Genomic DNA, 26,008 nt, shown 5'->3' on the forward strand with positions numbered 1-26,008 from the left:
TCTGGGTAAAGAAATGACACGGGGGTGATTCTCCCAAATGGAGCCCAAGTATGCATGTCGTCGTGAACGCTGTTGCATTTCACGATGGCGCGAAACGGGCACGGGGACAACCCATTGGGGGGCCAGCACAGCACTGGAGCGGTTCACGCCACTCCAGCCTCCTTTCCCGGCACCAAATGGGCGCCGCGCCAACCTGCGCATGGGGATGACTTCTTCAGTGCGCCGGCCCCGGCTCAACATGGTGTTGGTTCAGGGGCCGGCCATGCCAGAAAGTAGGTCCAGGGTGGGAAAAGAGGCCGGCCCACCAATCGGTGGGCCCCGATCGCGGGCCAGACCCCATCGGAGGCCCCCCCCCCGCCCCCCCCCCCCCCCCCCCCCCCCCCCCCCCCCCCCCCCACAGGCCACCCCCGACTCTTCGCGCAGAGTTCCTGCCGGCAGCGACCGGGGTGAACGGCGCCAGCGGGACTCTGTCGTATCCGCGCGGCCGCTCGGCCCATCTGGGCCGGAGAATCGGCGGCCCCGCTGATTCCAGTGGCCCGCGCCGCGTCAAACGTGCCAGCGCAAATGGCGCCGATTCTCCGCACCTCGGAGAATCGCGCACCATCATCTGGGCGTGGTTGCGGCGATTCTCCAGCCCGACGCGGGGCTCGGAGAATCGCCCCCCTCATCTTTGTCCTAAACAGTGTATCCCGTATCCTCAGACAGTGACCCCTGGTTCTGGATACCCCCACCATCAGGAACATCCATCTTGCATCTATCCTGTCTAGTTCTGTTTGAATTTTATAGGTTTCTATTAGATTAACCCTTCATTCTTCTGAATCCAGTAAGTACAATCCTTTTTTAAAAAATAAATTTAGAGTACCCAATTATTTTTTCAATTAAGGGACAATTTAGCGTGGCCAATCCACCTATCCTGCACATCTTTTGGGTTGTGGGGGCAAAACCCACGCAGACACGGGGAGAATGTGCAAACTCCACACAGACAGTGACCCAGGGCCGGGATTCGAACCCGGGTCCTCAGCGCCGTAGGCAGGAATGCTAACCACTGTGCCACCGTGCTGCCCGTAAGTACAATCCTAACCTACAAGCTCACCCACGTTTCATTGCACTCTCTCAGTCTGTAGCCATTCAGATAAAAATCTGTCCTCCCGTTTTGCTACCACAGTGGTTAACCTCACATTTATCAGCTGCATCTGCCATGCATTTGCCCACTCATTCAACTTATCTAAATTACACTGAAGGATCTCTGCATCCTCCTCACAGCTCACCCTCCCAACCAGTTTTGTGTCATCTGCAAATTTCCCCACTTCTTCCCCACTGTTACCAGACTCCTAAACGGCCCTCTTATGGACTGACCTGATTAACACTACACCCCTGTATGCTTCACCCATTGCCGGTGTCATCTAGTTACATTGTGTACCTTGTGTTGTCCTTTTACGTATTTTCTTACATTTCCTTTTCTTTTCATGTACTTAATGATCTGTTTAAGCTGCTCACAGAAAAATACTTTTCACTGTACCTTGGTACACATGACAATAAACAAATCCAAATTTGGAGACGTTACATTTTGTTCCCTCATCTGAATTATTAATATATATTGTGAATAGCTGGGGTCCTAGCGCCGATCCCTACGCCATCCCACTAGTCACTGCCTGCCATTTGGAAAAATACCTGTTTATTCCTACTCTTTTGTTTCCAACTGCCAACCAGCTTTCTATTCCTCAAAAGACTACAATCCCATACTCGTTAATTTTACAGGCTAATCTCTTATGTGAAACTTTGTCAAAAGCCTTCTGAAAGCCCAAATAAACCACATCCACTGGCTCCCTCCTTGTTAAGTTACATCCTCGAAGAATTCTAGCAGGTTTGTCAAGCATGATTTCTCTTTTCATAAATCCATGCTGACTCTGTCCGATCCTGTTAAGTGCTTAGTCTTTTATAATATGGGGAGACATTTCCTTAGTGGTATTGTCACTGGTCTAGTAAACCAGAGACCCAGAGTAATGCTCTGGGGACCCAGGTTCAAATCCCAGGTTCACTGCAGATAGTGAAATTTGAATTCAATGAAAAAACCTGGAATTAAAAGTCTAATGATGACCATGAAACCATTATTGATTGTCATAAAAACCCATCTGGTTCACTAATGTCCTTATATATCCAAAGGATATATTGGCCATGCGGGAAAGTTAAAGGCAGTTCAACTTTGTCTCACTTCTAGAATTTACCTCTTTCATCCATGTTTGGACCAAATTTGTAATGGGATCTGGAGACAAGTGGTCCTGGCAGAATCCAAAGAGAGCATCAAGAAGCAGATCATTGGTGAGTAAATGTTGCTTGGTAACACTGTCTACAACACCTTCCATCATTTTGCCAATGATTGAGATGTGCTGGGTTCTGTTGATTTGAGGGAGGGAATTCTCGTTGGGCCTCCTCCTGGAGGAAAGTCAGCACAGTTTTAATAAAGTGATACCTGGTTAAATTATGATCTAGACCCTGGAGTTCAGAAGGTTAATCAGTGATTTATTTGAAGTTTGCAAGATAGCAAGGGGAACAGATAGGCAGTGACAGATGAACAATTTCCACTGGCTGGGGAGTCTCTGACAAGGAGGCACAGTGTAAAAATTAAAGCTAGACATTTCAGGAGCAAACTTAAGAAACACTTCCAAATGCAAGAGGTGATGAACGTTTGGAATTCTCCTCCGCAAATGGCATTTTATGTTCGATCAAAGCTAATTTTAAATTTGAGATTGATAGTATTAAAAGATATGGGGCAAAGGCACCAAGTTCAATGGTCACCCATGATCTCACTAAATGAGAGAATAGGCGCAAGGAATTAAATGTCTTTTTGGGAATGTCACTAGTAAGGCCATTATTTGTTGCCGACCCCTAACTGGCCTTGAGATGGTGGTGAACCACCTTGTTCAACTGCTACATTCCATGTGGTGTAGGTACAATGACAGTGCAGTTAGGAAACAGAATTCCACGGTTTTAAATCAGTGACAGAGAAGGAACTGCAATATAGTTCCAATTCAGGGTGGTGTGTGACTTGGAGGTGGTTCTCAAAATGGTCGAGATCAGGGGTTTGGAAGGTGCTGTCAAAGGAGGCTTGGCGAGTTGCTGAAGTGCATCTTGCAGATGATGATATACACTGCTGCCACTGCGCTTCAGTGAAGGGAGAGAATGTTTGTGGATGGGGGCCAAACCAGGAAGCTACTTTGTCCTGGATGGTGTTGAGCTTCTTGATAGCTTTTAGAGCTACACTCAGCCAAGTGAAAGTATTCCATCACATTCCTGACTTGTGCCTTGCGGAGAGGTACAGAAGTCGCCAGACCTAGATGGGATGTGTCCTAGATTACTGAGCGAGGTAAGGGAACATATTGCGGAGCTGTTGACAGAAATTTTCCAGGCCTCGCTGAATACCGGGATTAGTCCTGGGGGCCTGGAGGACTGCAAATGTGACCCCATTGTTTATGAATGGGGAAAAGGTTAATCCAGGAAACTACAAGCCTGTCAGCTTGACGTTAATAGTGGGAAAACTGATGGAGGCCATAATATAGAATGAGATAAATATACACTTGGAGAAAATTAAGTTAATATTCACCTGAGGAAGGAGCTGTGCTCCGAAAGCTAGCGATTCAAAACAAACCTGTTGGACTTTAACCTGACGTTGTAAGACTTCTTACTGTGCCCACTACAATCCAACGCCAGCATCTCCACGTCAACGTAATACTAGACAGTCAACATGGCTTTGTCAGGGGCAGGACATTTCTGACAAATTTAATTGTGTTCTTTGACGAGGTGAAACAACCAGAAGATGAGGGTAGTGCCGTGGATGTTGTATATTTGGACTTCCAGAAAGCATTCGATATGGTGCCACGAAGCAGGTTGGTTAGCAATTGGATCAGAAGTTGGCTAAGAGATAAGACACAGAGGGTAGGTATATATGGGCATTTCTCAGACTGGAGAAAAGTTGAAAGTGGTGCTCCCCAGGGATCAGTGTTGGGACAACTTGCTTTTTCTGATTTATATAAATGATTTAAAGGTGATACTAAGCTAGAGAGAATAGTGAATTGGAGGAAGACATTGAGCGGCTTCAGAGGGACATTGAAAAGCCGGCCAAATGGGCAGACACCTGGCAGATGAATTTCAATGCAGCCAATGCGAGATAATGCATTTTGCAAGGAGAAACATGGGAAGATAATATAGACTCAATGGTACAACTTTGAGGGGAGTATAGGAGCAGAGGGACCTCAGGGTTGAAGTGCATAATTCTCTGTAGTTCAGGAGGCTTATAGCATCCTTGGGTTTATAAATGGAGGCATAGAGTATAAAAGCAAGGAAGTGATGCTACACCTCGACAAATCATTGGTCAGACCACATTTGGAGTATTGTGTTCAGTTCTGGGCACCTTGTTTAAGGAAGGTTGTTAAAACCCTAGAGAGAGTGCAGAGGAGATTTAATTGAATGATACCAGGAATGAGGAATTTTAGATACAAGGAAATATTGGAGAAATTGGGCTTGTTTTCTTGGAGCTGAGACAATTAAGAGGTGATCTTATTGATCATTATGAACAATTTTGACAGGGTAAAGAAGGATAGTCTACTTCCACCCGTTGGTATGTCAGTGACTATGGGTCACAATTTTGAGATGGCAGCAAGAGAGCTAGGAGCAAGATGAGGAGAAACTTCTTTACTCAGAGAGCTGTTGGGATTTGGAATGTGCTGCCTGGGAGGGTGGTGGAGCCAAAATCTATAGGAGGTTTCAAAAGAGAGCTGGATACATATTTGAAAGGGCTACAGAGACAGGGGTGTAGAATGGGACTAGCTTTTGGGAGCTGGTGCAGACATGATGGGCCGAATGGGCTCCTTCTGTGCTGTAAAATTCTATTCTATCTTCCCTCCATCATTAGTTCAGAAGTGAGGACATTCATTGATGACTGCGCGGTGTTCAGACAATTCACAGTCCTTCAGATAATGTTTGCCAGCTTGCAACAAAACCTAGACAACCTGAGCTCATAAGTGGCAAGTAACATTTGAACGATAAAAGCACCAAGCTATATATACCCCCAATGACAGAGGGACTAACCACCTCTCTGTAACATTCCACACCATTGTTGAATATCACACCATCAGCATTCTGGGGTCACTAGTGATTGGACCAGCTGGAGCTACAAAAGATAAGAGACCCAGAATTCTGCAACTAACTCACCTCCTGACTCCTCAAAGCCCCTCCAGCACCTACAAGGCACAAGTGAGAAATGTGACCAAACATTCTCACGTGCCTGGATGAGTGTAGCTCCAATGACACTCAAGACGTTTAATGCTACTGTTAAGGACCCTAGTGATATTAAATGTGAAGGTATCCCAAAACCCAGATGGGAAACTTGGCACACCGGGTCTTAGTGGTATATATTTCCAATGCGGTAGAATGTGAGGAAAGATATGCAAACCAGGAAGAAATAGTCCAGTCATTTTGTGATCAATTAATAAAGAACATTTATTGACTAAAAAGAAAAACACACGGCAAGGACTATAACAGTACACTTAACTAACTACATGAATGGCTATATACATAGAGTTAAATGAAGTTGCCCCTTTGTTCCCAATACCTACGTTTCCTGAACTCTTGTTCACAAACAACATTCCATATTGTATAATGCAGAGCTAAATCCAACAGAAAATCACCACACACAGGTTATTTGCCCATGTTTGGTAAAACCATTTTCTGTTTCAGCGAAGGTATAATGTTCTAATTTCAGGTTTTGAATTCAGCTACCTAAGGGAAGACTGTTCTCTGCAGCTGTTTATGGCTGTGATGGTAGCTGCTGCTATTGTGTCCCTTTCTCTGTTAATGTGCTATATGGATATATGCTATGGATATATCATTCTATCTCTTTGATGTTACCCAGCTTGCTTTTATCATGAAAATGCCAATATTACTTATCTCTCCACTTTAAAGTTACTTCTTCTACATCCCATTGTTTCTTCTCATCACAGAGGTAAACACTTGCTTTACTCACTGGTATGCTCATTTGCATATCATAACCCCCTTCAGGCAGCTTCCCTTTACCAATTCCCATTTTTATTTTATCCCAATTAAATTTTTTAATCTTAATTTTTCCCAATTTCTAACCAACCAGGATAGAGCAGCCCACAAACAGCTTCCCTTCCAGCACTTAAATATTCCCACCCCTGATTACCACACAGGATGGCAGCAGTGTGTACCGTCTACAAGATGCACGGCAGCGACTCATCAAGGCTCCTTCGACAGCATCTCCCAAACCCACGACCTCTATCATGTTTTTGATTAAAAGCATGGGAACACACCACTTCAAATTCACTTCCAAGTCACGATGACGTGGGACATATTTCACCATTTTCTCATTAAGATTGGGTCAAAAGCACAAGGGTTGCAATGTTTCAAGAAAGCAGTTATCATCACCTTCGTTTGCACAATTAGGAATAGGCAATAAATATGAGCATACATTCCATCATAGATTATCATAGAATTTACAATGCAGAAGGAGGCCATTTGGCCCATCGAGTCTGCACCAGCTCGTGGAAAGAGCACCCTACCCAAGGTCAACACCTCCACCCTATCCCCATAATCCAGTAACCCCACCCAACACTAAGGGCCACCACCCCCTCCGCCCCCCCCCCCCCCCTCGGGCCCCCCCCCCACCCCCGCCCCCCCCCACCCCCGCCCCCCCCCCCCCCCCCCCCCCCACCCCCCCCCGGCCCCGCCCCCCGCCCCAGTCCCCCCGAAGGGCGCCGAAGTTCAGCTTGCCCGGGGCGCCAGCAACCCTAGGGCCGGCGCTGGTGCTGCCCATGGTTGAGTAATATTGTGTGTGTAGTTCATGGCATTTTGTTCTCTTCTATTCCCCTTATTCAGTCATCCATTTACAAGATTCCTCTCAGTTCTCACTTTTTAAAATCACAAATTCCCATTCCGTGCAACGGGCTCAGAATTGCATCGCAAAAGTTGACAGGTGAAGTCAAAACTAAATATTCAAATGCAGTGTATAGATTACATTAATTTTGGCAGTTTTATATTTTATCTACATGTCTAGAGCAACATAGTTTTTTGACTTTACACACAAATAACACGGCACACGCTGTTCTATTAGTGTAACTACTTAAGATCACTCGCTAAATATTTAAATTGTTTTATTTAGGCAGAATTTTGAGATTAACCTCAGGAAATGTAGCATTTTTCAAGGACTGTAAATTGTATCCTTCAAATCAACTGATTTCCTTCAATGAGCAGTTACTGAAACCTGTTGTACTGCCTATCACCACCTCAGGATAGCCCATAGCACTTCCTAGCCAATGACATACATCTGAAGTGTCATCTCTGTAGGATATTCTCATAATGGAAATTTCCATGGAGGGAAATCACGGATGATTTGAAAACTCACAAATCTTTCACAGCAATATCATATCTATAATTGATATCAGCACATCTGAAGAACATTTTTTTGCCATACAGTAATTATACTATTCTTCTCATGGAGGCAGTGCATCATCACTACTGCTGGAAGTGTGTAATTACAGCATGATAAATAGACAGAGCCAGCTTCTTTAAGAAATGTGGACAAATAGAACACAAGTTTGTGACTTGAAATGGGAACTGAATTATGCTTATGCACAAATAGAAACCAAAATTACTTTGAATAAAATATATTGGCTCTATATATTTTTTTATTCATTAAGAATTTAAAAGCTGAAATCAGTTTAAAAAATCCATTATTTTAATTTCCTAAATAAAGCAATATACTTGTAAATAAAACAAAATATTTTTGAAGAAGCCCAAACAAACACCAACAGCAGAATATCACCTGTAATCCAGAGTGCACTTTACAGGTATAACACGCTCTACATAATATTTTATGCAAGTCCCAGACTGAATTACCAATGCTAGGAATTCCACTGTGTGGGAGTATAAGAAGCCATATGCTTCCCAATAGGGATTGAGGAGAAATTGGAAGAGTAAGTCAGCTAAGGCTAGCCTTGCACTTTGATGTCACTAGAAATACAGCAATATTAGCAGAGCCATAGAAGCAAATTGCAAATCTATCCTTGCAATCAGTATGATGCATGGAAACCATGAAAGCTTATAAAGCACACCAATTTGCTCATTTGTTTAAACACTTCCAACCTCTTTGTTTTAGATTTCTCAGTTTCATGTCAACAACAAATCTTCTAATTTTCCAGGCAGAATGTTTTTTCATACAATCGAACTGTCATGAATAATAGCAGAGAAGCTATAATGGACACAGAAAAAGCTACTAAGCAGCTCAGTCGGAACACATCCTAAACCACCATAGAAGCAGCTATTTGATAATATGCCTCTTGCACATCTTAGCTATTAGGTGAGTCCCAAATTCTCATAGGATATTTCATTTCTTATTTTTAATTTTCAGTTCTTCTTTTCATCCATTCACATCGTGCACATGTATGAGCATCAGATGATGATGCAAAGACTCTACCAAGAAAATAAACTGCACTTCAACATTAGTCCAAAAAACCTTACCTTTACTGAATCCAGAAGGCTCTTGGGAAAGAATCTCTTTAAACCCACATCCTTCCTGTTAAAAATAAAATAGATGTGTATTTAATTCTCAGTACAATTTTAAAGTCCCTATTCATTGACCAACAACAAATAGAAAAAGGCATAAAAATATTTATTCCACAATCTACACAGAATTGAAGTTTAAGTTTATTCTGTAAATCATAATAATAATCTTTATTGTCACAAGTAGGCTTACATTTACACTGCAATGAAGTTACTGTGAAAAGCCACGAGTCACCACATTCTGCCGCCTGTTCGGGTACACAGAGGGAGAATTCAGAAGGTCGAATTCACCTTACAAGCATTCCTTTCGGGACTTGTGGGAGGAAATCGGAGCACTCGGAGGAAATGCACGCAGACACGGGGAAAACGTGCAGACTCCGCACAGTGACCCAAGTGGGAATCGAACCTGGGATCCTTGTGCTCTGAAGCAACAGTGCTAACCACTGTGCTACTGTGCCACCCCAAATCATGCCAATAACACAACTTTCCTTTTCGTACATATTGCATGGAACAATGAAAGTCATCACGTGTTCCTATGGTCAACAGGAAGACTTCTTATCATTCCTACTCATCAGTCCTTCAGAGCATTTGTAACCAAACAACCCTGGCTTACTTGCAAAGGTGAAGGAAGTCTATGGAATAAGAGGAATGTGGTTGTATGGCTGCAAATGTCTCAGCAAAAAGGAGACAGTGGTGGTACATGCATGCTTTACAGGACGGAAGGTAGTTTATGGTAGTGTTGCTCAAGGATCTGTTTTGGGTCTATTACACATTTCAATGCTTTATAAATAACCTATACACAGATGTAAGGAGCAGTATTATGAAATTTGCAATTATACCAAACTTGGCACCGTAGCAGACAGGGGTACGGATGATAGTTGTAGATTTCAAGAAGACATAGATAGGATGGTGACAACATACTATAATTGCACAATCTTGACAACAACAGACAAACAAAGGAACCTTGGTGTCCATATACACAAAATCTTAAAATTTCTAGGGCATGTTGATACAGTGTGAAATGCTAACAACCATATTGGTTACTTGGGTTTATAAACATAGGAATCAAATGTAAATTATAAGTGATTATGCTGGAACTTATATCTCAGTGGTTAGACCTCAGTTGGAGGATGATGGAAAATTCTGGGCATCACACTGAAGAAATAATGTATAAAGACTTTAGAAAGGGCACAGAACAGATTTACTAGAATACCAGGGATGCAGAATGGTTGAAAATGTTGGGACTGTTCTCCTTGAAACAAAAGGATAAAATATTATCTGCTAAAGGTTTTCAAGATGAGAGATTCTGAAAAAGTAGATAGAGGACGAATAAACAGAGATCACAGATTTAAAATATTAGCAAAATATGCACCATCAGATTGGAAAGTAACAAATCTAATCCTGTAGGCCAATTGGCCTAACATAGGTCATAGGGAAATTGCTAGAATCTGTTATTAAGGAAGTTATAGCAGAGCACTCAATACAATCAAGCAGAGTCAACATGGTTTTGTGAAAGGGAAGTCCTGTTTTGCTAATTTGAGTCATTTGAGGAAGTAACTAGCAACATTAGTCAAGGTGAATCTGTAGATGTGATGCATTTAGATTTCTAGATGGCATTTGACAAGGTGCCACCTCAAAGGTTACTACACAAAGTAAGAACTCATGGTATAAGGACAACATATTAGCATGGACAGAGGATTGGTTAGCTGACAGGAAGCAGAGAGTAGGCATAAATGGGTCATTTCTGGGTTGGTAAATAGATTGTCACTAGCATCATGCTGGGGTCTCAACTATTTACAATCTATATAAATGACTTGGAAGAAGGGACCAAATGCAAGACTGTTAAATTTGCTGGTGACGCAAAATAGGGAGATACATTCTGAACAGAACATAGAGGTTTGCAAAGCAATAATAATAGGTTAAGTGCGGAGGCAAAAATTTGGCAAGTGATGTATTTCACAAGTGGTGTGAGAAAATATGAACTTTTCCACTTTAACAAGAAGAATAGTAAAACAGTATAAATTGAGAGAGATTGCAGAACTCTAGGGGACACAGTTATCTGGGTATCCTAGTAGATTAATTACAAAAGGTGGCACATAGGTACAGCAAGTGATTAGGAAGGGAAATGGGATACTGTTATTATTATTATTATTGAAAGGGGATCAGAAGTTTTGCTAAAGTTGTACAGGGCATCCTGGTACTGTCTACAGTTGTGGTTTCATTATTTCAGAAAGTACATAACTGCATTAGAAGCAGTGCAGAGAAGGTTCACAGGCTGATTGCTGGGGTTAGAGGGTGTCTTATGAGGAAAGCTTAGGCTTGTATCTATTGGAGTTTAGAAGACTGTGAGGTGATGTTATTGAAACATACAACATACTGAAGGGATGGTCATGTGGATGGTTGAAAGAATGTTTCCCCCAATTGGAGACCAAAACACAGTTTAAAAATAAGGGTTTCTCATATGGAATTGAGATAAGGATAATTTATGAGGATAATTTTTTTCTCATTACTTTCATTAAGGTCATTAGTCTGTGGAATTCTCTTCCCCAGAGAGCAGTGGATGAGAGTATTTTTAAGCCAGAGTTAGATTCCTGGCTGACATGAAAATCAAAGGGTATAGAAGATAGACAAGAAATTAGAGACCACAATCAGAGCAGCCATGACTTTATTAAATGGCAGTGCAGGCTCGAGGTGCTGTACAATCTACTCCTGCTCCTAATTTGTATGTCCATATGTTTGAGAAGGAAAATTACTCTGGAACACCTCCTGGGCAGCACTGGTCATCAGTGGTCAACAGTGGTTATCACTGTTGCTTCACAGCTCCAGGGTCCCAGGGTCGATTGCCGGCTTGGGTCACTGTCTGTGTGGAGTCTGCATGTTCTTCCTGTGTCTGCATGGGGTTCTTCTGGGTGCTCCGGTTTCTTCCCACAAGTCCCGCTAGACGTGCTGTTAGGTAATTTGGGCATTCTCCTCTGTGTAATGCCGTGAAGTGCCACCCATATTATCTTCCACGTGAGTTCACTTCAGCCATTATCATAGCAGTCTACATCCCACCCCAGGCAGAAGTGAGGAAGGCGCTGGACGAACTATATACAGTTATAAACAACTACGAAACAGAACACCCGGAGGCCTTGTTCATCGTGGCCGGAGACTTCAACAAGGCCAACCTCAAGAGTGTACTGCCAAAATTCCACCAGCACATCTCCTGTCCCACCAGAGGCGACAACACTATTGACCACTGCTACTCAAAAATCAAGGGCGCCTACCTTTCCAGCCCCCGACCGCACTTTGGGAAATCAGACCATAAGACTGCTTCTCCCGGAATAAAAGCAGAAACTCAGGTGGGAGAATCAGCTAAGAAGGTTGTGCAGGGCTGGTCCGAGGAGACAGAAGAGCTCTTACATGACTGCTTAGAGGCAGTGGACTGGTCCATATTTAAGAACTCAGCAACCAACTTAAAGGAGTATGCCACCACCGTCACAGACTTCATCAGCAAATGTGTGGACGACTGCGTGCCAAAGAAAGCAGTACGTACGTTCTCCAACTGGAAACCATGGCTCAATCGCGAGATTGACTCCCTACTGAAGGACAGATCTGAGGCGTTGAAGACAGACGACCCTGTCCTATACTAGAAATCCAGGTATGACCTCCGCAAAGCTATCCGAGATGCCAAGAGAGAATATCAAACCAAGCTAGAGTCACAGACAGCGGTTGTGGCAAGGACTAAACAACATAATGGGCTACAAAGCGAAGCCGAACAGTATCTCTGGCAGCCGCACACCCCTCCCCGATGAACTCAATACATTCTACACTTGGTTCGAGCAGGTAACCAACAATCCGCTGTCGAGGGCCCCAGCAGCCCATAATTCACCCATACCCACCATCACAGCTTCCAAAGTCAGATCAGCCTGCCTGAAAGTGAACCCTCGGAAGGCCACGGGCCCAGACGGGATCCCTGGTTGTGTACTCAGAGCCTGCGCGGACCAGCTGGCAGAGGTATTCGCGGACATCTTTAACCTGCTTCAGGAAGACCACCACCATACCGGTACCAAAGAAGAACCAGGCAACGTGCCTCAATGACTACCATCCGGTGGCCCTGACTTCAGTCGTAATGAAGTGCTTCGAGAGGTTGATCATGAAGCGCATCACCTCCATCCTCCCAGAACGCCTTGATCCACTTCAATTCGCATACCGTTGCAACCGGTCCACATCAGACGCCATTTCTCTGGCACTACACTCATCCCTACAGCATCTGGAAAACAAGGACTCCTACACCAGACTCCTATTTATTGACTACAGCTCCGTCTTCAACACCATAATCCCAGCCAAGCTCATATCAAAGCTCCAAAATCTGGGACTTGACTCCCCACTCTGCAAATGGATCCTCGATTTTCTGACCAACAGACCACAATCAGTAAGAATGAACAACAACACCTCCTCCACAATAGTCCTCAACACCGGGGCCCCGCAAGGCTGCATACTTAGCCCCCTACTCTACTCCCTGTACACACACAACTGCATGGCAAAACTTGGTTCCAACTCTATCTACAAGTTTGCTGACGATACGACCATAGTGGGCCGGATTTTGAATAACGATGAGTCAGAATACAAGAGGGAGATAGAGAACCTAGTGGAGTGGTGTAGCGACAACAATCTCTCCCTCAATGCCAGCAAAACTAAAGAGCTGGTCATTGACATCAGAAAGCAAAAGACTGTACACACCCCTGTCAGCATCAATGGGGCCGAGGTGGAGATGGTTAGCAGTTTCAAATTCTGAGGGGTGCACATCTCTAAAAATCTGTCCTGGTCCACCCACGTTGACACTACCTCCAAGAAAGCACAACAGCGCCTATACTTCCTCAGGAAACTAAGGAAATTCGGCATGTCCACATTAACCCTTACCATCTTTTACAGATGCACCATAGAAAGCATCCTATCGGGCTGCATCACAGCCTGGTATGGCAACTGCTCGGCCCAGGACCGCAAGAAACCGTGAACACTGCCCAGTCCATCACACAAACCTGCCTCCCATCCATTGACTCCATCTACACCTCCCGCTGCCTGGGGAAAGCGGGCAGCATAATCAAAGATCCCTCCCACCCGGCTTACTCACTCTTCCAACTTCTTCCATCGGGCAGGAGATACAGAAGTCTGAGAACACACGCAAACATTGTTTAAAATTATGAATAGATCAGCAAGTAAATAGTAAATAGTGTTGGAAGGGGGAACTAGAACAAGGGGCACAATTAAGATTAAATGTAAGAGATGTAGGAATGAAAGCAGGAAAACCTTACTTTACACAGATTTAAAATGAGATTTAAAATGAGGGGCTAGCAGCCGCGCCACGTAAAACGCCCGGCATCCACAAAATAAACAGTCGGAGAATTGCCGGGTCCATGGCCGCGCATGCGCATGGCAACGATCTGCAGCGGTCGCACCGTACAACATGGCGCCCGCTGTGCGTGGACCCGACCTGCCAGATAGTGCCCCCCTAGATAGCCCCTGCCCCCCCCCCCCCTCCCCCCCACCAGACCCCCATCCCTCACTGAAGCCCTCCCAGCCAGCAGCATGGCTCCCACCCAAATGTGGCAGTGCTGGACACAGTCCGCAGTCACCATGCCGGGTTCCCGCACGGCTGGGGTCACACGTCCCCCGTGCCATTGTGTACACGGCTCATTGGGGGCGGAGCATCGGGGAAGGGCTTTCAGGTGACGCCCTGAGGCCGTCCCAATGGCGTGCAGCACGAGCCACGATTATGTCGTTTCAGAGGGGGCGGAGCATGTGAAACTTGCGTAAAACTGGTGCCCCCCCCCGAATTCCGTCGTAAAAATAGGTTCTCCGCCCGATTACAGTGCAGAAGGAGGCCACGCGGCCCATTGAGACCGCACCGACCATCCGAAGGATCACCTGACACAGACCCAATTCCCGCCCCATCCCCGCAACCCCACCCATCCTTTGGATAATTAGGGGCAAGTTACATGGCCAATCCACCTAACCTGCACAGCTTTGGACTGTGGGAGGAAATCCACGCAGACATGGGGAGAACATGCAAACTTCACACAGTCACCATGGACGGAATCAAACCTGGGTCCCTGGCACTGTGAGGCATCAGTGCTAGCCACCCTGCCACCTGATTGCTACTATACAACATGAAAGTTTATGCAGTGAACCTGTAGTCACATAAAAAAGGAAACTATACTTCTCCTTACAAAATAACTCTGGAAAATGAGAAATTTCTATGTGTTGTTGGGTTGAAAACTCTTATTTCAATATAGAATAGATTCCTACAAGTCATTCGGCTCAATGAACCCATGTCAGTTATTTGCTTGGACAATTTAGCTAATTCCACTTCCCTTTTCCAGTAGTTCTGTAATTCTTTCCCCTCCAATTCCCTTTTGAGAACAACAATTGAAATTGTCTCTATCTTTTCAGGCAATTGATCATCAAGATTGCAGAATGGTACAGCACAGAACAGAATATTCACCTCATTGGGTCAGCAATCCAGTTAATGCCACTCTTTCCCCACATCCCTGCATTTTTTTTGTCTTGAAGTATCTGTCCAATTCTCTTCTGAAAAGACTACCGAATCTGCTCCCACCACACTATGAGGCAGTGCATTCCATATCTGAACCACTTTTTGCGCCAAATCAATCTCTTTAGCTTTGCAGTTTGGCTGGATTGTTCCAACTGTTCTTGATGTCCAAGGGGTTTATGTTACATTTTAATGGTCATAGATAACACAAGTGAACTTTTAGTCAGGAAAAATAAAATGAAGTATTTAACATTTTTTTCTCTACTTGACTTCATTTTCAAGTTTATATTACGCAGCAACTCTTGATCTTGTCAACTGGGCTCTATTGGTAACCAACCTGTCTCCAAGTCAGCAGTTGCGCACCGAATCTATGTCTACACACATCCAGTGCTGAAGATGTGCTGCAGTGTTGAAGGAGTGATCTTTTTGATCAGATGTTCAATCAAGACTTTGTCAGCCTGTTGATAAGTTCCAACTTTACTTAAACATTGTGTCTAAACATTTGCCCACATTTATGAGCACTGCTGCCTCACTACACCAGGAACCCGGGTTCAATTCCAATCTTGGGTGAATGTGTGGAGTTTCTATGTCTCCTCGTGTCGCCGTAGGTTTCCTCAGGGTGCTCCGGTTTCCTCCCACACTCCAAAGATGTACAGGTTAGGGGATTGGCCATTCTAAATTGCCCATTAATGTCCAAACAGTTACATGGGGTTATGTGGATAGGTCGGGGGCATGGGTCTAGATGGGGTGTTCCTCGGAGGATCGGTGCAGATTTGATGGGTCGAATGGCCTCCTTCTGCACTGTAGGGATTTTATGGATTATTTGGCAGATTATACATTATATAACTCTTTTCCCCATGCCCCGATCCATTTCCACGTAAGTGCTTTAACTGGGGCACCATTCAAAAAATCAAGCGTTTTCCTCATGTCCTGACAAACATTCTTTCCTCTTTCAGTGATATTTTCAGGACACCGCAGTGTACAAATTGGCTGCTGGATCGACTTCTAAAAGCTGTGAATTCAAAATTGATTTACAACATATTAAGTACTTCCGATGGCGGCATGTAGGAGGAGGTCGCACATTGGAGGGCTTCCACTCTAGACTTGATTTCTTGGAGTTCAATGCCAGGTCCCAGGGGCAATCTTTTATTAAATAAGTGCAGGACGACATCAAGAAGAAAGATGTTCCAATCACAAAGAAACACGGTCGTGAAAAAGGGAGCTAATGAAGGTTACTGAAGGCTAATCGCCGTCGAGTGGAAAGGTCGGCTCAAGAACTGGAAGGAAGACGGAGGCTGGGTCGCCGGGTGAGGCCGCACTGCTCACGGCAGAAAGGATGACCGGGGTGATGGCCGTGGAACTTGTAAAACAGTTCACAAAACACACGGAAGCGATTAGGAAGGAGATGGTGGCGGTATTGAAAGTGCTGGTGGAGGAGGCGATTGCCCCGGTGAGGGCGGCGGTATCGAGAGCATCGGCCGAGGTGCGGGAGCAGGGTGAGACACTGAAGGAAGTGGAAGAGGCATTGTCGCAACACAATGATCAACTCACCTCGATAGGTAAGGAGCTGCGGAGGGTGGTGGAGACCAACAAGGGTCTGTGAGCCAAAATGGAGGACCTGGAAAACAGATCCAGGCGGCAGAATCTGAGGATCGTGGGTCTGCCCAAAGGGGTGGAGGGCCCGAGGCCGACGGAGTATTTTGCCACGATGTTGGCGGAGCTATTGGGGTGATGGGGGTGGTGGGGGGGATCCCTTTCGGTACGAACTGGACTCACAGGTCATGGAGGCCTGTACCAAAGGCGAGTGAGCAGCCAAGAGTAGCGACTATTAGTTTCCATAGGTACCCCGTGAAGGAGAAGGTCCTGTGCTGGACAAAGCAGAAGCGGGAGGTGCAGTGGGCTGGAGCTGGTATACGCATGTACCAGGACTTTACTGTGAAGTTGGCGAGGAGGCTGGTGGCCTTCGGTTGAGTGAAGACAGCACTGTATAACAAGGTGGGATGCGGCATTGCGTATCCAGCTAAGTTGTGGATGACCTTCAAATCTAAAGACTTTTATTTTGAGACAGTGGAAGAGGCAGAGGTGTAATCTGAAGGCAGAAGGACTGTCTGGCAGAATTGAGAAATGGGACTGAGGACTAGTCTTGTACTGAGGGTAGGGGGTTGGTAGGAGAGTATGTAGCTTTATGTAGCTTTATTTTTTCACTGCATGTTGTTATATGTACTAAATGAGTTGACATTGTCTATTTGGACAAGGTAAGAACTGGGAATCACAATGATGGTTCTTTGGGGCGTGTGTGTTTATGCTGGGGTTGGGTGTTAAAGGGGATTTCTTTGTTTTCCTGGGACTAGGCAGGGGGAGGGGATGGGAGGGGATTGAGACCTGGGCAGGGGCCTCCACACTGGCTGGTTTAAGATGGCCAGTGAACGGGAGTGAGTTGGGGGGAGGGGCTGCAGCCATCAGAGCCTGGTTGAAAAGGTTTTCATGTGCCTAGCCGGGGTGAAAAGTTGGGGGAAGGGACCGATACTAGGTGAGGTGTTTTCGAGAGGAAGTGGAGGGGAGGAGTGTGGGAGGGGGGCGGGGTTACAATTCATGGGTGTCATTCATTGTACACTTTTGGGGATTGGATGGTCTTGAAAATTAGCCGTGGGGGGATGACTATATATATTAATGGTAAGAATTAATTATTATATTAATGTATTCATTATATTAATATTATTATATTATATTAATGGTAAGAATGGTAATGGGCAGCACGGTAGCATGGTGGTTAGCATAAATGCTTCACAGCTCCAGGGTCCCAGGTTCGGTTCCCGGCTGGGTCACTGTCTGTGCAGAGTCTGCACGTCCTCCCCGTGTGTGCGTGGGTTTCCTCCGGGTGCTCCGGTTTCCTCCCACAGTCCAAAGATGTGCGGGTTAGGTGGATTGGCCATGCTAAATTGCCCGTAGTGTCCTAATAAGTAAGGTTAAAGGGGATGTTGTTGGGTTACGGGTATAGGGTGGATACGTGGGTTTGAGTGGGGTGATCATTGCTCGGCACAACATCGAGGGCCGAAGGGCCTGTTCTGTGCTGTACTGTTCTATGTTCTAAGTCTTACAACACCAGGTTAAAGTCCAACAGGTTTGTTTCAAACACTAGCTTTCGGAGCACTGCTCCTTCCTCAGGTGAGGCATTCACCTGAGGAAGGAGCAGTGCTCCGAAAGCTAGTGTTTGAAACTAACCTGTTGGACTTTAACCTTTTGTTGTAAGACTTCTTATTGTCCTCATCCCAGTCCAACGCCGGCATCTCCACATCATATATTAATGGTGTATGGGCGATTCCTGATTCCTTTCTGCTCGTTTTTTATTTGATGTTTATATTGTCATGCAGACTACTGTTTGGGAATTAGTGGGAGGATGGGATCGTTTTGTTAAGAAGGGGATTGACATTGTATTCGTTACCATTTACTGTTTATTGGTGGGTGTAAATTTTGAAGAAAATGTGAAAAAAGAGAATAAAAGCATTTTTTAAAAATGAAGGACTTCAGAATGGTTCTAAAAGGTATGACACAACACAAAATAAATGTAAGTTCTTGTCATTTTATGTATCTAAACCACAATATAATATACACAAGATCTACTCAGACTAGGAGGAGCGTAACAGACGCTGAAAGACGCCCTCGTATGAACGGGACATCGTGCTCGACTCATCAATCGACAGTTCCAACACGCCACAGCAAAAAACCGCACCGAAATCCTCAGAAGACAAACACGGGACACAACCTACAGAGTACTCTTCATCGTCCAGTACTTTCCCGGAGCGGAGCAATTACGACATTTTCTTCGCAGCCTTCAACACGAGCATCTTGCCAAGGTCATCCCAACACCCTCACTGCTTGCCTTCAAATAACCACGTAACCTCAAACAGACATAGAACAGTACAGCCCAGAACAGGCCCTTCGGCCCTCGATGTTGTGCCGAGCATTGTCCGAAACCAAGATCAAGCTATTCAACTCCCCGTCATTCTGGTGTGCTCCATGTGCCTATCCAATAACCGCTTGAAAGTTCCTAAAGTGTCCGACTACGACTGTCACAGCAGGCAGTCCATTCCACACCCTAAGCACTCTCTGAGTAAAGTACCTACCTCGGACATCCCTCCTATATCTCCCATCCTGAATCTTATAGTTATGCCCCCTTGTAACAGCTACATCCAGCTGAGGAAATAGTCTCTGAACGTCCACTCTATCTATCCCCCTCATCATCTTATAAACCTCTATTAAGTCGCCTCTCATACTCCTCCGCTCCAAAGAGAAAAGCCCTAGCTCACTCAACCTTTCCTCATAAGACCTACCCTCCAAACCAGGCAGCATCCTGGTAAATCTCCTTTACACCCTTTCCAATGCTTCCACATCCTTCCTATAATGAGGTGACCAGAACTGCAGACAATACTCCAAATGTGATCTCGCCAGGGTCATGTATAGTTGCAGCATAACCCCGCGGCTCTTAAACTCAAGCCCCCTGTTAATAAACGCTAACACACTATAAGCCTTCTTCACGGCTCTATCCACTTGAGTGGCAACCTTCAAGATCTGTGGACATGAACCCCAAGATATCTTTGCTCCTCCACATTCCTCAGAACCCTACCATTGACCCTGTAATCCGCATTCAAATTTGTTCGACCAAAATGAATCACCTCGCACTTACCAGGGTTAAACTCCATCTGCCATTTTTCGACCCAGCTCTGCATCCTATCAATGTCTCTTTGCAGCCTACAACAGCCCTCCACCTCATCCACTACTCCACCAATCTTGGTGTCATCAGCAAATTTACTGACCCACCCTTCAGCACCCTCCTCCAAGTCATTGATAAAAATCACAAATAGCAGAGGACCCAGCACTGATCCCTGTGGTACACCGCTGGTAACTGGTCTCCAGTCTGAAAATTTTCCATCCACCACCACCCTCTGTATTCTATGTGATAGTCAGTTACTTTTCCAATTGGCCAAATTTCCCTCTAACCCACACCTCCTTACTATCTTCATAAGCCGACCATGGGGAACCTTATCAAACGCCTTACTAAAATCCATGTACAGTAGTCCCCCTTTATAACGCGGGTGTTGGGGTCCAAGACAGCCACCCGCGTTGCATCCGAGCCGCGGATATCCACGATGGGGGTTTTAAATTTATTTTAAAATCTATGTTAGCGTTTCCCCTTGTGAGTCTACGGGGGGTGACGGGAGAGGTCAGACCCCCATAGACTCACAATGGGAAGCGCTAGCATAGCTTTTTAAATAAATTTAAAACCCCCATCGTGGATCTAATTAAAACAGTGTCAATTTCAGCGGCCGGAGAGGGAAGCTGCTCTCTCACTGAAACAATCAGCCAGCCGCTGAAATTGACACTGCCGACTGCTCTCTCCCTCCAATCAGTACCCCAGCAGCCACGGCCTGAAGCCCAGCAGCCACAGCCTGTACCCCAGGAGCCACAGCCTGAAGCCCAGCAGCCACAGCCTGAAGCCCAGCAGCCACAGCCTGTACCCCAGGAGCCACAGCCTGAAGCCCAGCAGCCACAGCCTGAAGCCCAGCAGCCACAGCCTGAAGCCCAGCAGCCACAGCCTGAAGCCCAGCAGCCACAGCCTGTACCCCAGCAGCCACAGCCTGAAGCCCAGCAGCCACAGCCTGAAGCCCAGCAGCCACAGCCTGAAGCCCAGCAGCCACAGCCTGAAGCCCAGCAGCCACAGCCTGTACCCCAGGAGCCACAGCCTGTACCCCAGCAGCCACAGCCTGAACCCCAGCTACAGAGGGGAGGGGCGATGTGAGACCATGCTGGTCTTGCAGAGGCCCGTATGACCTCCTCCTGTGTTCTCTGCTCTCTCCCTCCAATCAGCCGGCAATGTCAATTTCAGCGGCCGGCTCACTTTGATCCGGAGAGGGAAGCTGCTCTCTCACTGAAACAATCAGCCGGCCGCTGAAATTGACACTGCCGGCTGCTCTCCCCTCCAATCAGAAACATTAAAACTTAAAAGTTGGATTGGAGGGAGAGAGCAGCCGGCAGTGTCAATTTCAGCGGCCGGCTGATTGTTTCAGTGAGAGAGCAGCTTCCCTCTCCGGATCAAAGTGAGCCGGCCGCTGAAATTGACACAACTGACAGTTGGGGTCCATAAGCCCCCCCGCGGTATATCGCGAACCGCGGTATTGCGGAGCGCGGTATAACGGGGGACTACTGTATACGACATCAACTGCGCTACCTTCATCTACACACTTAGTTACCTCCTCAAAGAATTCAATCAAATTTGTGAGGCAAGACTTACCCTTCACGATTCCGTGTTGACTATCCCGGATTAAGCTGCATCTTTCCAAATGGTCATAAATCCTATCCTTCAGGACCTATTCCATTAACTTACCGACCACCGAAGTAAGACTAACTGGCCTATGATTACCAGGGTCATTCCTATTCCCTTTCTTGAACAGAGGAACAACATTCACCACTCTCCAGTCCTCTGGCACTATCCCCATGGACAGTGAGGACCCAAAGATCAAAGCCAAAGGCTCTGCAATCTCATCCCTTGCCTCCAAAAGAATCCTTGGATATATCCCATCTGGCCCAGGGGAACACTTCAACATTCAAGGGCATTCAGCCTCTGATCTTCGGGTAAGCGTTCTCCAAGGCGGCCTCAGGACGTGCGACAAAACAGAATCGCCGAGCAGAAACCCATCGGCAAGTTCCGCACACGAGTACGGCCTCAACCGGGACCTTGGATTCATGTCACATTACATTCACCCCCCACTGTCTGGCCTGGGCTTGCGAAATCCCACCAACTGTCCTGGCTTGAGACAATTCACACCTCTTTAACCTGTGATTATCCCTCTCTCCAGTTGCTCCGTCTGGACCTGTAAAGACTTAATTATCTGCAAAGAATCGCATTCAAAGTATCGTCTTGCATCATTAACTTAGTCTGTATATATGTTTCTGGAACCCACCTTTTCATTCACCTGAGAAAGGAGCTGTGCTCTGAAAGCTATTGATTCAAAACAAACCTGTTGGACTTTAACCTAGTGTTGTAAGACTTCTTACAGTATAATAGAATATATAATAATCTTTATTGTCACAATTTGGCTTACATTAACACTGCAAAAAAGTTACTGTGAAAAGCCCCTGGTCGCCACATTCCGGCGCCTGTTCGGGTACACGCGGGGAGGATTCAGAATGTCCAAATTACCTAACAGCATGTCTTTTGGGACTAGTGGGAGGAAACCGGAGCAATCAGAGGAAACCCACGCAGACACAGGGAGAATGTGCAGACTCCGCAGACAGTGGCCCAGGCCTGGAATCGAACCTGGGGACTTGGCGCTGTGAAGCAATAGTGCTAACCACTGTGCTACTGTGCCACCCATTTATTGGTGTCACAAGTAGGATTACATTAACAGTGCAATGAAGTTACTGTGAAAATCCCCAAGTCGCAACACTATGGCACCTGTTCGGGTACACTGAGGGAGAATTCAGAATGTCCAATTCACCTAATAAGCACGTCTTTTGGGACTTGTGGGAGGAAACCGGAACACCTGGAGGAAACCCACGCAGACACAGGGACAACTCTGCAGAGACAGTGACCCAAGCCGGGAATCAAACCCGGGACCATGGCGCGGTGAAGCAACAGTGCTAACCTGTGCTAACATGCCGCCCACATATGGTTCTTATGGGCGGGGGAAGTACCCAGGGTACAATGGACAATATGTTCCAGGGGCTTTCTCGTTTATTCGGTCAACATCCTGATCTCAGGGAAACCTGAGGAGGAGTATGTCAACAACCGACATCAAGTGTTGAAGAGATTTTTCGAGGCAGGTCTGCGTCTTAAGTGTAGTAAGTGCATCTTCCAGACACAGAGTGCAGAATAATTTGGGTCAGGGAATCACAATGCAGGGCTTGACTCCTGTAGAAGAAAATGTTAGAGCTATTAAGGAAGCTGCAAATCTCAAGAAGGTGTCTAAGCTAAGATAATTTCTCGGTTTAGTGAACTACTGTGGGAAGCTTCTGCCATTCCTTTCAATGGTGTTGGTGCCACGGTATCTGCTGCTTCACAAAGAGAACAAATGGAAGTGGGGGTCTACACAAGAGAAAGCTGTCAAAGACAGGAAGGCTCTGCTACAATCAACTAATTTGCTGTTCACTTTGATCAGAACGCAAAGTTCATTCTGTCATGTGACACCTCGCCTTACGGAGTCAGGGAAGTACTCTTTCATTTGATGGCGGACGGGTCAGAAAAACCCAATGGATTTGTATCACGCACACTGACCTGAGTGGAGAAGTGATATTTGCAACTAGATAAGGAAGGTGAAACAGTTTCATCAGTACCTTGATGGGAGTTCATGCACCATACGTACAAACCGCAAGACACTGAGAAGTCCTTTTAACAAATCCAGATGCATTCCTCCCATGGCCTCGGAGATTACAGTACTGGGCTCTCACATCATCAGTCTACCAGGACTACATTGTGCACAGGGCATGGAAGACAAGCAAACGCAGACATGCTGAGTCACCTTCCATTACCGGACGCAACAACCAAGCCAGTGTTTCCTCCGAAGACAATTTCTTTGCATGAGAGGCTTTCAAAGTCAATCGATAGATATCGATTCTGTTCTGCCAGGGTGAGAAGTATCCATATGCAGAGTTGGCCTCCTGTGATAGATGATGATGAACTGAGACCATTTGTAAAATACAAAGATAATAATAATAATCGCTTATTGTCACAAGTAGGCTTCAATGAAGTTACTGTGAAAAGCCTATTTGTGACAATAAGCGATTATTATGAGCTGAGTATGCAGGATGGTTGAATTCTTTGGGGGTCGAGAATGGCCGTTCCATCCCCTGATCATTCACAAGTCCTGAAGTTCATGAGGCTCATTCCGGGTACTCCCGAATGGAAACTTAAACAAGGTCCCATGTTTGGTGGCGTAATGTGGATCAGGAGTTGGAGAACAAGGTAAAATCCTGTTCTGCGTGGCAAATGATGGTCTGCCAGCACTGCGGCACGGTAGCACAGCGCTTAAAACAGTTGCTTCACAGCTCCAGGGTCCCAGGTTCAATTCCCGGCTTGGGTCACTGTCTGTGAGGAGTTTGCACGTTCTCCCCGTGTCTACGTGGGTTTCCTCCGGGTGCTCCGGTTTCCTCCCACAGTCCAAAGATGTGCAGTTTAGGTGAATTGGCCATACTAAATTGCCCTTGGTGTCCAAAAAGGTTAGGTGGGGTTACTGGGTTTCAGGGATAGCGTGGAAGTGTGGGCCTAGGTAGGGTGCTCTTTCCAAGGGCCGGTGCAGACTCAATAGGCCAAATGGCCTCGTTCTGCACTGTAAATTCTATGATTTTATGCTTTATCCTCGGAATTGTCCTGACTGTCCTTGGTCTAACTTTATGTTGACATTGCAGAGCCTTTTATGGGTCATTTGCATTTAGTCACCATAGTCTAAGTGGTTAAAAGTAAACATCATGAGCAACTTTACAGCTCCCATTACAAGTGAGATGCTACACCAAGTTTTTGCAACTCATGGCTTACCAGATTCTCTAGTTTCTGATAAAGAAACAACATTTACCAGTGAATTGTGCCAAGAGTTTATGCAAAGAAATGGAATTCGCCATGTTGGTACTGTTATTTTCACCCAGCATCGAATGGTTTAGTAGAGCGAGCTGTACAGACACTGAAAGAAGAATCGAAGAGAATGGCTGGCTATACTTTGGGAACTAAGCTCTAATGATTCTTGTTCCAGTATTGTATCAAGCCACAAACAACCACGATGTGGAGATGCTGGCGTTGAATTGGGGTGGGCACAGTAAGAAATCTTCCAACACCAGGTTAAAGTCCAACAGGTTTATTTGGAATCACGAGCTTTTGGAGTGTAGCTCACCTGATGAAGGAGCTTTGCTCCGAAAGCTAGTGATTCCAAATAAACCTGTTGAACTTTAACCTGGTGTTGGAAGACTTCTTACAAACATCCACAGCACTCTAACCGGTTGAGATGTTGATGGTGGGAAGCCAAAGTCTCACCTGGGTCAGCTACATCCAGATGTCAAAGCGAGAGTGTGAAGGAGACAGGAACAGCTAAAGGAGAAGCATGATTACCATTCTAAAGAGAGGCAATCCAGATGACTGTGTCTATGTAAGGAATTCCAGCAGCAACCAACAATGGCTGCCTAGAGTTATTTTGAACCAAAGTAGTCCAGTTTCTATAGTTGTGAAACAAACTAATGACAGAGTGACTCGCAGACACAAAGATCACATTCATCTAAGTCACGACTCTGACACAGTTAAGTTTCCGGATCAAACGGCAGAAGGAAATGCTGCTGTGGAAATTCAACAGAAGTGGTTCCTGTTGTTCAGGGGAATCTAATGTCCCTGAAAGATTGACATATGGTTGCGACATTCAGTTTAATTATGTTTATTTCCTTAAGGGGGGCTGAAATTTAAGAGGGGTGGGGAAAGAAGTGTTATAGAGTGTTATCGTAAGCATCTTCCTATTTGATTATATGTATGAATGCCTTTAGCAAGTGTGAGTATGCGGTGAGTGAACTCATAGGTAGAATGGGCTTGCACGGGTTTCAGTTTTGCCACGAGGAGCTTGTGTATTGTTGTGTATAACTGCTGATGGTTTCTGAATCCTTGATGTACTGTTATTTCACTATTTTTATAAGTAAAGAAGATTGAACTTTCACAATGCGTTCTACTATCTTTTTGGGATTAAGCCACCACACAAAGCCATGGTGAGATTTGAAAACAAGGATGAGAGTTCTAAAATGGAGGTATAGATTAACCAGGAACCAACTGGTTTAGTCATCAGTGAGAAAAAGAACTATGCGTGTATGGACTTAATGCGGCTAAGGATTCAGGCAGATTAGTTTTGGATTGCCTCAAGTTTAGAGAGAGTAGAAGAC

General features: G+C 45.6%; 1 protein-coding gene across 11 annotated transcripts in view; it reads right to left on the bottom strand.

Annotated features, from left to right (window-relative positions):
* The window catches only part of LOC119972287 (focal adhesion kinase 1), a 585,346-nt gene that overhangs the window by 328,688 nt on the left and 230,650 nt on the right, over positions 1–26,008 (bottom strand). For all 11 annotated transcript variants that reach the window (XM_038808747.1, XM_038808746.1, XM_038808744.1 and 8 more), the window contains one exon: positions 8,533–8,587. In XM_038808747.1, coding sequence (XP_038664675.1) covers positions 8,533–8,587 — 55 coding nt within the window. The remainder of the gene's footprint in view (positions 1–8,532; positions 8,588–26,008) is intronic.

This window comes from Scyliorhinus canicula, chromosome 10 (genome assembly GCF_902713615.1).
Source record: "Scyliorhinus canicula chromosome 10, sScyCan1.1, whole genome shotgun sequence".
In the NCBI taxonomy this organism is placed as follows: Eukaryota; Metazoa; Chordata; class Chondrichthyes; order Carcharhiniformes; family Scyliorhinidae; genus Scyliorhinus; species Scyliorhinus canicula.